We start from the raw sequence: 16,055 nt of genomic DNA, 5'->3' as shown, positions 1-16,055 counted from the left end.
CATCTCACATAACTGAAAAGAGAATCTAGAAAAAGCAAGTACAGGTGTATGACAGTTTACAAATTCTCATTAAAAGTGCCATAGCAAAACCAAAGCAGACAATAAAAAAAGTTATGCAAAAATGTTTTAAAAATGTTTTCTTGGAAGAACCAAGCACCGACAGGATTATATAGTATGACTGAATTTAGAGTTTATTTTGTAGTCTGCATTGTTCCTGATTACTATAGTCTAGAAAGAAACAAAGTCTTCATGTTATCAACTTGTATATTGCCCATAAATTTTTATTTAATGACTTATTTTAAAGCTAAAAATTAATATTTAATCAGTATTTCATAAATACCCCAAGAGACAAAGCTGACATAATGCCCTAAATTCTTCCAGTGACTTTAAAAACCTGGCCTTTAAAATAAAGCCCTAAATATCCTTCTTTTGACAGCTTTATCTTAAAGCTGAAGTCCTGTTCAGTCCTGTTTGGCTCCTGCTGACCTTTCCCTGTCTATGACGGACAGATCTGAACTGATAAACACACCCTTTTGTCCTCACTCTGCAACAGAATGGGCTGTTGACTGTCCCACAAGACCCAAAGAGAAAGCAGAAGAGTGGGGAGAAAAGGGCTGGCATAGACAGAAGCTGACATCTGCATATACCTTTGAAATACATCTTTTCTAGCCATGTAGAATGGAAAGAGAGAAGCAAGAAGGAGCCTTAAATAGCCCTGATGGTCTTTCTCTTGGAACGGTGCACAAAAATTCTACCCAGTTTTGAAAAGCCTTTTGCGTCTTTATCTACCCCATCTCCAAGAGCTGTAGGAATTGCTTTTAAAGATATTTGAGATCAAGATTCAGTTACATCTAGACTGAATGTTCAGCCAGCTGCTTTTGTCTTCTCTGAAGTTTTTGGTTGTAAACAACAGAACTAGAAAAAGTAATATTGCAAAACGCAAGATTCATCAGCTTATTGCAACTTGTATGCTGTATCTAGAAGGGGATAATTAAAAGGGCTGGAGTCCATAATAAAGATAAATTAGGACTTTTCTTAAGGACTTCAAATCTGCAAGGAAAGAAAAAAAAATATGCTTTTAGGGGTAGGAGTTCTCTTTAGTTAATTCTACTCACTCCTTTTCATGGACAGAGGTTGTGAAGATTCTGGAATAAAATTAGCGAAGGCTGCAGATGTTCTGCTTCGTATCATTGAGTTATACACAAGAAAGTGAAACAACTCATTAGATTCAGGTAAAACTCTGAGATTAAGTTTTAAGTATGAATGTATAACCTTCTTCATCAGTTATATATATTTTATATATATATATATATATACATATAAAAGAACTGTATGAAAAGGCCTCTCTTTCTTTATATTTCTTCTGCCTTCTCATACCAATCAAAGTCCCATTCCCAGTATAAAAATAACCTTCATCACGACCGTCACTAACAACCATATTGGCAATGACAACAAAGAAAGTGGAGTGAATAAGAATAAAAACTGAGTTATACTCCCATATGGAAACACAGAATGGAAAAAAAAATAGATTTGATGTTTATTAGAGTGTAATAATGAAAAAATATGAAAAAATAAATAAAGCAAAAACTCCCTCCAAAATAACAAACCCTAGGCCTCACAGGCATGAAAAGAAATTACGAACAAATTAAGTATAACTAAAACATATGAGCTGATCTAGTTAAACTGAGACATTAATCTGATTCTAAAATTATATATAAACTATTTCCCAGTCAATAATGAGTATAATCAGTAAGGTTCTTTAGAAAAAGTAGAAATATAATAATTGAGAATAATCAGGTGAACTGAAGTCTCACAGTATCTTTAAAACAAATGAGAGAAAAAAAAATGCAACAATTTTGATATTTTAGTTAGATTTCAAATTTCCAGTGACAAGATAATCAGTCCAAACAATAACAGACTTATGTGAGTAAATAAAAGAGTGCCTACAAACATATGCTCAGCTATAAAGGATGAATGAAATTAATCTGTTTTCATTCAGCCTGAGTAAAATAAAAACAGAATAGGTTTAGTATCACAAAATTTAGTTACCAAATTTATAATATTATTTTAACTACTTCATATCTAAATGCTTTTAGTTCGTGTTTGAAGGGCTTGCAATAATGACTTTACAAGCCTTGAAACCATCATTAAACATTCCTCTGGAAATAAGCAAAAAACAGTTAAGGAGCAATGCATAATCTTACCTTGTAAAATAGAAGAATAAAGTTGATGGCGAATGCAACAAATAGAGCAAGAAACCTTAAGTTATAAAAATTTCTTGCCAAGTAGTGCTGAAAGTGAAAAAAAAAAAATAAATTAGAGGTGGTCTGTAACTAGTATTAAAATAGGGAAAGTAGGCAGCACGGTTTCTAAGAAAGTAAATAAGTAACTGTGTTGCCTTCATACACTAGTTAAAATGAGCAATTGCATTTCCTGGCAGCCTATTCTCCCATTTCATGGTAAGCAATATTAAAAATAATGGGCTTAAAATTGCAACAGGAAAGACTGAAATAGAACATTAAGGAAAAATTTCTAGAAGGAAGTCTGGAAAAGAAATTCTGGAATAAACTACTTGAGAAGATTTCAGAGACTTCATAATTTGATGGTTTTAAGAACAAAGAAAAAAGTTATAGAAAACAGAATTATAGTCTAGAAATTAGATTATGGAAAATAGGGAGCTCCTAACAAGGAGCTCAGGTAGTTAATCTGCCATTTTGGACCAAGACAGGAGAAATTACACACACAAACTATTCATGTAATTCCATGAAGTGTTACAAAAATCATGAAGACTGAATACAGCCAGTCATTTGAAAACTCATGCCAGTGTTCCTTTTGTGAAGTAATTTCTCCCTTCAATATCAAACAAGTGTTCTGTATTTCATAAATAGAAATTCTATGACTAAAAGAATTTTAAAGGAACTTACAAGCATTTTTGTTTGATAAACTTCCAAAGCTTTGAAGAAGTTAGCCATAACAGCCTCTGGTTTCTCAACTTTTTGGCCGTGCCTTCTCTTCTTTTTCTTTGTTTTTCCCTCTTCTAGCTGCTCAGATTGTACTTCTTTTGCTTTATCTTGCTTCTCACCATCTTCCATGCTAAAAGAAATTTTGTTATCTAAACAAAAATAACCTTGCCAAACTTCTGTATTGTAAATGCATTCATTTAGAAGGAATTCTAATTCAGAAAGTTTGCCTTTGAAAGATAATTTTGACACTGGGATAAAAATTATTCTAAGTTAAAAACTTGAGGTAAACAGTAAACCCAGAGTTGTTGAGGGGAGATCAAAAGGGTAAAAAGCCAAAAACCAGGCAGAAGTTACTGTGCCAAGTATGGATAATGTTTGCCAAAACCAGAGATGTATATATACGCTCAATAGAAGCAACACAAAAATTTTAGTTCATGTGTACTTTCTTGAGTTAGCTGGTTGCTAAACTAAAAAGAAGCTGAATTTGCATATATATAAAATAATGTTGAGGCATCAAGGTGGCTGAAAGTTTCAGGCATGAGGATAGAGAAATGCAGTATGTGGTTCACTTCATCACACTACTACCCCAGCAGGAATCACATGATGGCTCTCTAAGAATGTGTTTATTTTCTAGCCATTTAAACTCAAATTTTTAAGCTGATAGAAGCTTTAATATTCTGCTAAAGGACTTGATAGGAGACTTAAACATGGCAGACAAGAAAAAAACAACAGGGAATAGGGAAAAAAGTCCAATAAAATAATAGAGGTAGAAAAAGATCATGCTTATGGAAAATAAGAGGTGAAAAAGCCTAAAATAAGAACATGAGCAGCACAGGAGATTCTGCGTAAATTTCTAGATATTTACAAATTGTTTCACTGAACCACTGGTGAATCTGCTACCAGTGTCTAATCAGGAGATCAAAATCAGTCAACAACGAAAAAAACCCAGCAATGATATGATTTAACAAAACTTGTGAAAGGGCTCTTTTGACCCATCTAACTATGAACAAACAAAGCTACATTATAACATGGTCTGGATAAAACAAGTTTCTGAAACTGCTTATTTAGAAGTTACTATCTTCATGCTGAGTAACACTCATCAACAGGTTCTTCAGCCACATAGTACCAAAAAAAACCCCATAGAATGTTTTAAGTGCACTTTTAAATTATTTGAAGTGCTCTAAACAATTATAATAATATGCTTAACATCCCTGTAGAGATTGAAGACAAATGAATAGCTTTTGAATATGTAAGGATCTCTAGGAGATCTTTTGTTTGTGTCTACCAATATTTCAAGGGCATTCATCAGACTGCAAGCCTACAATGTGGCTGAAGGTCCCTAAAGACAGCGTGGCCCTTATAGCAGGATGACTGGACAAAGGAATGTATCTGCTGTCAATTTCACAACTTGAGAACAGATACTACAGCAATGATCAAAATTGTTAGGTTAGTCAAATCTTGTGTTTCAGTGATCAATTACTGTTGCCTGAAAATTATAGTGAGTAGTAGGGAAAGTGTAAATAGCAGTAATGACAAGTTGCAGAGTATTTTTCAAGACTAGTGCTAATTTTTAAAGGTAGGTAGTTATGGGAATTTTTTAAAAGGCAATGGCCACAGATTTGTATATGCAGTTTTCAAGGGCCACAAAAATCAGATTACCATTTTGTTGCCCACTGAGATGGTCTGCCACCTCTTAGGGACTGTGATGCTTGTCAAAATACTGATGAGACCAAGTGACCATGAAGTGCTGTGAGTACTGTGCATTGCTTGGATTCTTTCTGTCAAAATTATCTAGCATTTGCAAGTAGCAAGGAATTAAACAAGAATTGTGTAAATATAACTTACTCAGCCTTCTCAGCTTCTGCTTTTCTTTTTGTTTCAGCTTCTTTTGCAATTTCAGATATCTGCAAAAAGTATTTTAACTATCACTACAGATCCTTTGAAATAAAATTTTGGTAGCTTTAGTTACTGTTTTCTAAGAAACACATAAAATCATTACCACAGTATTTTTTTTTTATCACTTTGCACTTTTCAAGTGTTAGATTTTTAAAACCAGACAGCTCAGAGTAGCTTTTAACAGTGAAAACTACAGAATTTTTTCTGGTAACCTTTTTCAGTATAGTGTTATATCAACACTGAAACTGGCCCAGTTGACTGAACAACTTAAAGGAATTATACATGGTTATCAGACAGATTAGGATGACAATAACTACATCCAGATCATACCTTAATACAAAGGTCACACACAAAGACTCAGTGCAGTTACTGATCATGTGGGAAATGAGCATCAGTTTGCCTCATTCCAAATATGAAAAGAGGAATAAGATTTCAATCAAAGCAGCAAAAATCTGAGAAAAGATCTGCGCAATTATCAGATGTTACAAAACCCAGTTACTTTGTCATGATCAACTGATGAAACTGAAATCAGACAAATATTTAAACAGCTTTTACATATGCAATGTTTTCTTCAGCCTATCTTAGGTGGGTTGGTAGTTCATTAAACTTTACTGGCACACCTCACAGCCATCTCAAGTATGGGTTTACAACATTCCCTTGAGATAAGGAAAAACCAATATACAATTTCACAGATGGCTAACTGCAGCAAAGAAGCTGGGGCCTGGATTTCAAAGGCCTTTAGGCTCAGTCTTGCAAGACAAAAGTAAAGTTATTTCAAATGCAGTTTGCGTATCTAAGCTTCACTGTAAATCAAAGAGGTGAAGGCTCCCAAGTCCTAGATTCACAAAGGAATCTAAAGCGCCTAAATTTGTTGCCATTCACTTTTGCAAAAACCTGCCTTAGCTCTTCGCCCTCTTCTGTATTCTCTCAAAGTGCTTAGACACAATTGTCTGCTAGTGTATTTTCCTACATTTCTGATTAATACATAAACATGATTATGTGAAGTTTTCCTCTACTACTCATGGATGTCTATCTCTCACATGCAAGTAGTGAAAGAATTTATGAAAGCATTTATTAAATAGATCTTGCCTTGCTTATCTCACTTCTTATCTGTGGAACCTCATCCAATACAAGTGATGGAAGGAAGCTCATCTAGTACATGTGATGGAAGCACGCGTAACTCTTCCACAAAAGTTTCCCCTAAGATGTCAAGCTGGTGGAGGGTAATTCAGAGATCATCTGGATGATGCCTTGTTCTTCTGAGGGGTAGGGTGGGATAAGAATGAATAAATCCCTATCCATCTTGTCCATCCCTCTGTCATATGCTCTATCAGTTGTCTCCTTTCCAGGCTGAAGAGCCTTGGCCTACTTGATTCCATACACAAGATTTGTTCCATATCAAGTTTTGCTAACTTTTTGACCTTCACTGAACATTTTTCAGTTTTATTACATTATTTTTGAAATAGGGGAACCTGGTCTTCAAGATACAGATATACTTTGGATTCATGGAGCACAGTAGTATTCTGAGTTTTTTCTCTCTATTATTTTCTCAACAATTCAAAATTTCAGTTTGCTTTTCTGATCTATGTTGATTGACATTTTCATTGAACTGATACTCCTGTACAATCCTGTTATATTCCCAAGATTTCATATCCAAGCGGTAAGAATGAGCTCAAAATCTAACATTTTACATGTAATATTATAACGTTTCCTCCCGTATAGTACATCACTTCACTGATTTTCATCTGCTATTTTAAGGATTTTCTGCAACTTTGCAGTTAGCTCTTGATTTTACTTCTACAACTAACTTAGATTTCTCAGCAAACTCTGTTAGCTCACTATTAACTTCTCTTATTTGTGAACCTGCATGGCTCTCAGCACAGATTCTTGTTGAACTTCACAGTAAAAACTGAGTCCTAACTACATAATACACAACCCCATAGGCTGTTTTGCAGCTTCTCTGGCTATATCGCAATGTCATTGACCTTATCACTACACGACTGCTTTTTCAGTGCATAAGGGTGAATTTCTGTTTTGATCCATTTGTGTAAGTTTTATTACTGTAAATGCTTACAAAAGACATAGTGACTTCCTGAAGGGAATTATTTATTCTTACATTGCTCTTTCTTCTTTGAGCAACACTTAACAGTTGTATCACATCACTAGTGCTCTAACTGGATTACTTGAGCAGTTCATATACATGATCTGAATAGCAATTTCTGTAATATAGAACTAGTGTAAACATTATTTTGGTAAGTTTCACTAGAGAGCATATTAAAGGTAAAAGCTGGATAAATTGCATAGCTGACTTCACACTAGTGACTCAAAGTATCTGCATAAATTACTGAGCATTTTTATCAATAGTTACAAACAAATTTGAAAGAAATGTATAAATCAAAGTAAAGCAAAGAAAATTCTAAAATACTGACTCAGACCTGCTAAGATCCTTAAGTTAACATAGTATTTTTAAATACCAACATTACATTTATGCTAAGTGAGACAGGATTTTAAAAGACTCTTATTATTAAGTACACACATAAAAATTAATTAATAAAGAAATTTAAAAAATGGAAAAATACAGTTCAATCTAAGCAATAAACAAATTTTGGAGAAAAACATATGAATGAAGAGGAAATAATGAACTAAGAAGATGTACAATGGAAATTTAACTTGAAAATGCCATAAGGAGGTGGATTAATGATGAGAGGAAAGATATATTTGAATAGCTAGTGGAAAGAGAGCTGAATTGTGGAGCAAAACAGAATGTCTTCCAAATGTGTCAACTGCTTCTGAGTTTTGGCATTTAGTTTAATCCCTTTTTAAACAGAACGATAAATTATATTTAGCTCAGCTAAGTGGAACAAAACATATTGTTCATAAAACAGAAAGAATGTAAAGAATGATTATATGATAAAATTAAAGTAATAATAAATTAAGGCAAAATTATTTCAAATAACAGGAAAAAAAAAGAGGACATTTTATTGTATGTGATCAGTAAAGCACATAGAAGAAAGAAGAAAATGATAAGGCTTATCATGGAGAAAGTAGATTGTAAAAGTAGTTGAAATATACTGTGAAAGAGTGAGCAGTACTGTAAACCATTTAATGCAAAAATTGTGCCTAGAAAGCTATAGCATTTTTTGTTTTGAGTCCAAATGAACAATAACAGCAATTTACTGCAGTGAACTCTAAACACACAGTGTTGAATTTTTCTGCCATGTAAACTCTCCAGTTTGGTTTTAAACGAGTGCAGATTACAAAGTGTGTTCTCATTACAACATCTATTCAGTTAACTGGCAAATAATTCAGTTGCTAATAGATAAATCAGGAATATATTTGTATTATTATTATTTTCTGCAAACAAATACGAAATCTCTTTAACATACCCGTAATCCTTTTTTCTTTTGATCTGTGTTTTCTAAAGACGACTGGATATCAATACCAAGGATTTCTGCAATATCTCCAAGTCCAGCATCATGAGCATGTTTTGAGCCACCTTCTTTCTTTGTAGGAATGCCAAAAATGTCTGAGATTATGTCGGTTTCTCCTTTTTCACCCTTCACAAACTGCGCAAGGTCATCTCTGATGCCATGCTCAGCGCCTTCAGCTTTTTCTGCTTCCATAACATCATCATGGATTCCAAACTGTGTTGGGTCAGGCATGTCCCCTAATATTTTAGTAACTTTGATGTTTTTGGCTCCTTCAACTAGGCCACCCCCAAATACGGTGCTCCAAAGAATCTGGAAAATCCCCCACACTATAGTAAAGAACAATTGGAACATCCCCACAAATAGGAGCCAGAAAAAGGAGAAAAACACTTTCACCATCTCTTTTACTGTCATCTTTCTAACTTTCCTGTATTGTTTCTTTAGGTTCTTCACAGTGACCATTTTCAAAAAGTTGGCAACATTCTTCTTCACTGCAACACAGGCCATTGCAAAAGCTGAAGCAGATTCCAGGGACTTTTCCTCTTCCTCGTCATCTCCAATATCCACTACATAACAAGACTCCTCCTCTTCCTCCTCCTCAGGCCTCTCAGATGAATCTGTTTCAGATATCTGGGATGCTAACTGCATTTCAAAGATTGTGTCTTCACAGAAATTCACAAAGAGTTCCATTTTTTCTTGCTCTCCACCTTCATTTACAACATCAAAGATGAACTGCCTTTTAGATTCCTTCACTTGTGGCTTCTCCCACTGCATTCTACTGGATTCACTGATTTCAAAGTAAACTCTTTCTATTTTCTTGGCTCCACCCATTATTTCAATACGGCCAAGGTATGGTTCAAAGTAATTAAGAACACTTTCTGCAGGTTCAAGTAAGCTCTGAAGGCGTGAATCATTAGGCATATGCTCTGAAAGGTTTGTTAGCAATACTGCTACATTAAATCCAATGTCTTTGGCTGGTTCATGGAATCTTTCCACAAAATCAACATAGTTAAACATATCATTTTCATCAGCTTCTGCACAGGACAGCAGGAATTCAATCTCAGACTGTATGTACTGTTTTTGAGCTTCCATTGATTTCTGGAACTCCTTCTTTGAAATGATGCCTTTACCATCTGGGTCATACTCTTTGAAAGCATCTGAGTTAGTCAGATCTTTTAACTTGAGGAACATGTCAAAGAATTTCAAAATCATTTCTACGTTGCTAGATGACTCTACAAGCGTGTCTACCATTTGTTTTCCAATAGTTCCATTTACAACGTTACCTAAATCATGTGTTAAAACAGAAAATTATTTGGCATCGCTACATTTTAAATAAATACATTTCATATTTATGTTGAGAACAGAACAAAAATGTTTTAGAGTAATTGTTAAATCTATATGAAATAGGTTTTTTTCATTTTGGTTTTTGGTTGTTTTTTGTGTTTGTTTGGTTTGGTTTCGTTTGTTTGTTTTTTTTTTCCCCGGCATTACATAAAGGCAATTAAAAAAAACAGTTTAGAAAGATTAACTTAATTATTATACTTCACATTATGAATCTGAGATTATCATATTTGACCATAAAGAAAGACAGGTCCAACCTTCAAGCAGTGACAAGAGCATCACTACCATATCCTTTAGCAGATCTAGCAGTTCTTTAAGCAACTCAATCTGAGCAGAGTCCTGTAAAAAAATGAAATTGAAACAAAAAAAACACCTTGTATTCATCCAGAAAATTAAACACATTTAGAAAAAGTATGCAAGACGGTCATCTAAATGTAGTTCACATTCTTCAGCAACATTTCATTGTCATTTTATTATGATTTCTATCAGAAATCTCATAAAATATGAGGGTAACTTACTACAGCAGAGATATTAATACCATAAAGATGGGCTTTAATAAAGCATTAAGGAGTACCGAAGTGCAGATAGGGACAGCAGAAACTCACAAAATTGGCTACTCCACAGATCTGGCAACATTCATCTCAGAAAGAATCCATGCTTTCTCACTTCATGGGGAATATTTAACAGCATAATGCGTTATTGCTCAAATAGAACTACAACTGTTTAGTTTAACTACAGAATGTGGTAAGTCTAACATGGATTTGTGACTAACATTAAGCACATAAAAACTATTAATTATCCTCAAATTTCTGATATGCTCCTGTAGGATGGGAAGAAATCTTATGAGCAAGTCAGAGGGTAGCAGAGACACTGAATAACAGGGAGGCAATGACTCTGCACTCTTACATTCTATGTCTAGTGCCTTGAGTGCACGGCTATGTTAAGCAAAAGAACAGTGAAGTCTGAAAGTGTGAGGAGGGGAGGGACCACACAATGCCCTGCATGGGGACATGAACGCTGCCTGCTGCCCTCCTGCTCAGTGGCTGTGATGAATTAACTGACTGTCACATTCCCTTCCTCTTTGAATCTTTCCCGGCTTTTCTTTTGCCCTATGCAGCTGTAGCATGGGATCCATGCTTTTAATGGTGCTTCAGCTCTGATACGTCATCAGGTTTTTGCAACAGTGAGGAAATGACCAAACTGCTGCCTTCGTTATCAGAAAGGTATAACTGAGTTGGAAACAGAGAGTTTGATATTAGAAAAGGTGAGTGCACAGCGATGATTAATCCTAAAAGGAGTGATATGAAGATGCTAGTCCTGAGATTCAGTGTTGGACCTCTACATTACAACAGGCTCATGTACAACTGACGGGAATCAGCATATTAACTGCTTTACAGCTTTCAACATTCACTTGACTGTAATTTATAAGCAGATGCAAAGAAGGATTGCATGACTACTGAAAATACCTGTGAAAGTTTCATTTGCATATTGGCAAAGACATGAAGAAAGCCAACAACCGCATCCCACAGCCTACTATGAGCCAAACTCTGTTGATTACCTATGCAAGGGCCCTAAAAATAAGAAAAACACATTTTTTATTTATATAAAACAAACAAACACACACAAGACACAAAAAACCCCTTCCTTTCCTAAGATTTCACCCTGAAAAAATAAAAAAAGAAACATTAGGCTTCCATGAAGCTATATGAGAAAGCTTTCCAAGATTTCTTTTGCAGCCAGTGCATAAATACAAGATCATATCATGTTAAATATGTGGCCAATCACACGTTTCAGTATTAACTTTACACTGATCCTGTGATTACATGTAACTTTATCAAAATGAAGAAAAATAAACCCAAAGTATTTACAAATATACAATAGGACATGATCAAGCCATGCAATCACACAACTTCGCTTTTAGTACCTTGAGTAAAAGCTTTTGTTTACCTGAATATATTCTGTAAGGGAGTTGAATATTTGTTTTGTGACAGCCAAAGCTTTGGAGAAGTTACGTTGTCCTGATTCATCGATGACATCCTTTCCGGAATAGTACCAATAGAAGTCACTGATTGATTCCTGAGAAAAAAACAACATTATATTTTCTAATTGTGGATTCTGTATGCAATACAGGTTGTTTCAAAAAATGGACCCAGTTTCATGATGGCAACATGTTACAATTCCATGAAAACTTACAAATGGTTTAATGAGTTATCAAGTTTTAGTAATCTTTTCATAAATGCTCTACGTTCTCCCCACCTACTGTACACACAACATTGAGATGATAGCTGAATTAATATATAGTGATTTCAAATTGAGTCCATCTTTTTGAAACACCCTGTATTTGCTGCTTAGATTTGTATCGTCAAAAGTTGAATCAGCAGAAGATGAAATTTAGTATTTCTGTGACAATCTGTTTCTCATGACAACAACTTTTTTGCATTTTTTATCTATGCTCCTTGAAGAAATGACCGATGAAATAAATTAACAAATCTGGTTTCACATAGAATTCTGAAAAGTCATCTATTTTACAAGGAAAGAAAAGATGAAATAAATTAAATCAGAATTCTTTATTTTAGATGGCTCTGAAGAGAGGATTTTCACATTTGATTCCAGTAAAATGTGAATTTATAAAAAAGAAGGAGAGGCGAATATGTTGTACTCCATTTTGCTGGGTTTTCCTCACCTGAAGACGCAAGAGATAGTCAACTGTACTAATGATAATATTCACTGTTGTGGTGTTGCCCATCTGAGTACGTAGGTAATTTTGAAAATCTGAAATAAGAAGTGGTTTGTGCTTGGTTAGTATATATTGGAATAAAAATTACAAGGTTACTCTCATATTTTCATGGAGACACGAAGGACACATTCTTTTTAAGTACCCTGTTGGGTCCAGATGTTTGTGTGGTGGAAACTGAACTACAGTAGATCATAATGTAAATACAACTGAAGAATTGCTACCCACATGACTTGCAACAGGTTTACGATTGGCATAAAAACTGAAATCACATTAAAACTTAAAAATTCAAACTGAACTCTGCAATTCAAATTGTTGACATGCCAGTTTCCCTCAGAAACTAAATGGATTAGAGGAAAAAACAAACACATTAGAATCAGTTCTATTCAACTGTGTTTAAGAACAGACTCATCACACATTTTCCTCAAAATTAATTGTTCACTTACCATTGTTGTGCCCTTCACAGAGCAGTTGTAAAAATCTAAATAGATCACGAGTAAATTCATCATGTTGCAACACTTTTTCACCTTTAAAATATATAAATACAATTATTATGTGACAACTGTTATGATTAAATATGGAGAACACATAATCTTACAGCAACCTTTAAAACTGGAATTCTAATAAAAAACAGTATTATAAAAGCATTAAAGCAATTTAAAGAAACAGACTGATACTAATGAAAAGAAAAAATTGAGACAGAAAAAGCAAAGCCAAGATATTTAGCACTCCAATGCATCCATGGCTAAAAAAAAAAAAAAAAAGAAAGCAACAGGATATATATCTAATAAGTAAATGGTTAGTCATAGCTAAAATGCTAAAATCATGCCTTAAATATATTCTTTAATAAGCATCAAACTGTTTATCCAAGCCAAACACACAACCTGCTGCAGACCATAAAGCTAAACCTAAAGATATCAGGGAAGATGCAATTAAAGGTTTCTCTCAGTATTTGCAACACATTTTTGCAACAATAGTATCAAAAACTGTAAACCCAAACATACCACGCTCACGAACGATGACTGTGGATCAAAGAAAAATAACAAGAATACAGGATAAGAATACTGGGAGTTACAATGTTTTTCTTAAAAATCATTGCTAAAGATTTTGTAAATAAAAAGCATATTCAGAACTCAAAGGCTAGAATTACTTAGAGTAAGTTTTTCAACAGAAACCTCAAGCCACAGTAAATAACAGTTCTAGTTAAAGAAGGAAGCACAAATAATGTTTTAAGCACTACTGGAAACAATTTCATTCTACTTACGAGTTCCTTCTTCAGTCACCATTCCCAGGCCTTCTGCTTTATTTTGTCTCTCAAATGCATTCAAGTCAAGAACACTTATATTGAAAAAAAAATAAAAACAAAACAAACGGGAAAAAGTTATTTTCTTCTAGGAAAAGTCTGGAGGCCTTCAACTACTAGTCTTGACCTATTGTGACATTCATTGCCTCATATTATATTTAATACGAATATTACATAAAAGTGCTTGGGACAAAAATAAGGTCCAGTGTCCATTTCTGAAATGAGTTTCAGGTCAGGTCTCACTAGTTACCCAACTTCACTTCCAATGATATCATCCATGGTTTCATATATAAATGAAAACTGAAAAGGAACCTGAAATGTTGGTCTTTATATTGACTTAAACTTGCCCGCCAAAAGGACATTACTGCAGATATTTTTCAGTGACTGTTTTCCACTAAGCTATCACTATTATTTCTATTATATTGTTCCTGTATATATTATGTATTATTATGTTATTCAGAAGACATATGGAATGTCTGATTGCATATTCAGAAGACATACATAGAATCAGAGATTCCATATCTTCCAATTTCAAAATACACTGATATCTGAATTTCCTTTTGCTAACGTAGCATAGCCCAGCACTCGGAATAGCAGATGATGATTCTTTTCACTATCCAGTCAGAATATTTTCCTTCGAGAAGTCCAAATAACATTCTATCATTAACTATTTTTTTCCAGTTAAACAGCAATTCTGTCACATATTCTGCTATCTACATTATTAAAACAAAAAACATTTTTAAACCATAATTTTCATTCCCTTGACAATGTTCAAGTCATTTTATCAAAACCACACAATTGGTAATATCATCACTGCAAGTCCTTGCTAAACTGTTCTAAATAAATAGAAAATTACAAGATAGATGCTATTTAATTAGGCCGCAACTACTCAGTAATAATTTCTGCAGTGTAGGTCACCATTTCTTCCACATTTTTGCCTGTCATCATACAGCTTCACTACTTCTAATTCCCAGTCTACTGCTTTAGAATCGTTCTGTTGCTCTGAAAGGCTGAGAAAAGGAGGTTGTCTACCATAAGAGTAATCAGACACCACAACAGTTTTCCACCTTCTTTATGGGAGTCCTTTTCCTTAACTAATGTGAACTTCTGGTTTCTCAAGGGAATGGACTAATCTAGTCTCAGCAGCCACGTCCCATCTCTAACAAATCTGATACATATGCAGAGGATTCAGACTAAGAGTCAAAGGTGTGGAGAAACTGAAATCTTAGCAAAGCTCCACTGGCCTGTCTCTCCTTCAGTGGCAGCTTTTCTCTATCCTTAGAACCACCGAGACAGAAACCTCAGATCCCAGAGGGATCTGGGACCGGTAAAGGAGCCATTACATTTTACTTTTCTGCCTTTCCAAACTAAACATTCAAATGCATATATAGTCTTGGCTTTATTTTCTCCTTTGGAACAATACTGTAGAAGATTAACATACTATTCCTCTGATTCACAAAAATTCCCCACAATAGTTCTACAATCTCTAATTTAAATCAAACAAATTGACGTGCACTGAGCAATAAGCCACCAACCTGAATCAAACTCAAAACTGTAATAATACGATTTGTGCTTTTACCTGCATGACTGCATCAAGCCAGAGAGACTCTGAAAAAATCCAGCATCCTTTTTCTCCTTCAGGTAGTCTAGCATTTTCTAGAAGATATACATTTTTTTTTTTAAAAAAACCTCTATATTAAAATAATGTGAATTACAGCTTCCTGAATTACCATATGAATTGCAAATCACTGGCAAGCACTATCATCATTAGTATTGTACCAAAAATACCCTGCTATTTCTTCACTATTTAGCTTACAATTAAAGGCACTAAAATAAAAACATGACAGAACACTAAAGTTCTCAAAATTATTTGCCTCCTTTACAAAGGTAAGACTCACAGTAGTTAGAAAAGCATTACCTGCTGAACTACGGTATTCCCACCATTTAGAATAGCAATACCAAGTTTTAGTGTTTCAATAACCATGGGTCCTGTATGACCTGTCAAAACAAGGGTACAGTCATTAAAACTTGGAATTATGAACAATTTAATCAGAAAAGTAGTCTGGAAACGTTACCTAATATGGTTGTTATTGACATTTATTTTGCCTTATTGTTTACCACATACAAATTAGGTAAGATTTATGTATCATAAATATAATGACATAATACACTACAGATACATGCATGGCATTATACATAAGATATGTGTATAGCACGTATAATTTTAATATTTCACAGAACATTACCTTGGCTTGCACTAATCATCTGAAGGACCATCTCAGCAGCTCCACGATCATGTAAGCGAGCTTGCTGATAGAGAGTTCTCTGTTTTTCCATTTCTTTCTCCTGTGTTTGGGAACAAAAATAAGAACAGAATACAGACTGGAACT

At 34.3% G+C, this 16,055-nt stretch overlaps 1 protein-coding gene across 1 annotated transcript in view; it reads right to left on the bottom strand.

Moving 5' to 3' along the window:
• Nucleotides 1–16,055, bottom strand: part of RYR3 (ryanodine receptor 3) — a gene marked incomplete at both ends in the record, with an annotated part of 242,982 nt that overhangs the window by 14,580 nt on the left and 212,347 nt on the right. The window contains 13 exons of the mRNA XM_080345568.1: nt 2,205–2,291; nt 2,925–3,093; nt 4,809–4,867; nt 8,246–9,570; nt 9,886–9,967; nt 11,095–11,199; nt 11,576–11,704; nt 12,312–12,400; nt 12,809–12,924; nt 13,623–13,700; nt 15,245–15,321; nt 15,584–15,663; nt 15,912–16,011. Coding sequence (XP_080201694.1) covers nt 2,205–2,291; nt 2,925–3,093; nt 4,809–4,867; nt 8,246–9,570; nt 9,886–9,967; nt 11,095–11,199; nt 11,576–11,704; nt 12,312–12,400; nt 12,809–12,924; nt 13,623–13,700; nt 15,245–15,321; nt 15,584–15,663; nt 15,912–16,011 — 2,496 coding nt within the window. The remainder of the gene's footprint in view (nt 1–2,204; nt 2,292–2,924; nt 3,094–4,808; nt 4,868–8,245; nt 9,571–9,885; nt 9,968–11,094; nt 11,200–11,575; nt 11,705–12,311; nt 12,401–12,808; nt 12,925–13,622; nt 13,701–15,244; nt 15,322–15,583; nt 15,664–15,911; nt 16,012–16,055) is intronic.

The sequence above is a fragment of the Nesoenas mayeri genome, assembly GCF_963082525.1.
Source record: "Nesoenas mayeri genome assembly, chromosome: 5".
Lineage (NCBI taxonomy): Eukaryota > Metazoa > Chordata > Aves > Columbiformes > Columbidae > Nesoenas > Nesoenas mayeri.
This window is presented reverse-complemented; position numbering and strand designations above follow the sequence as displayed.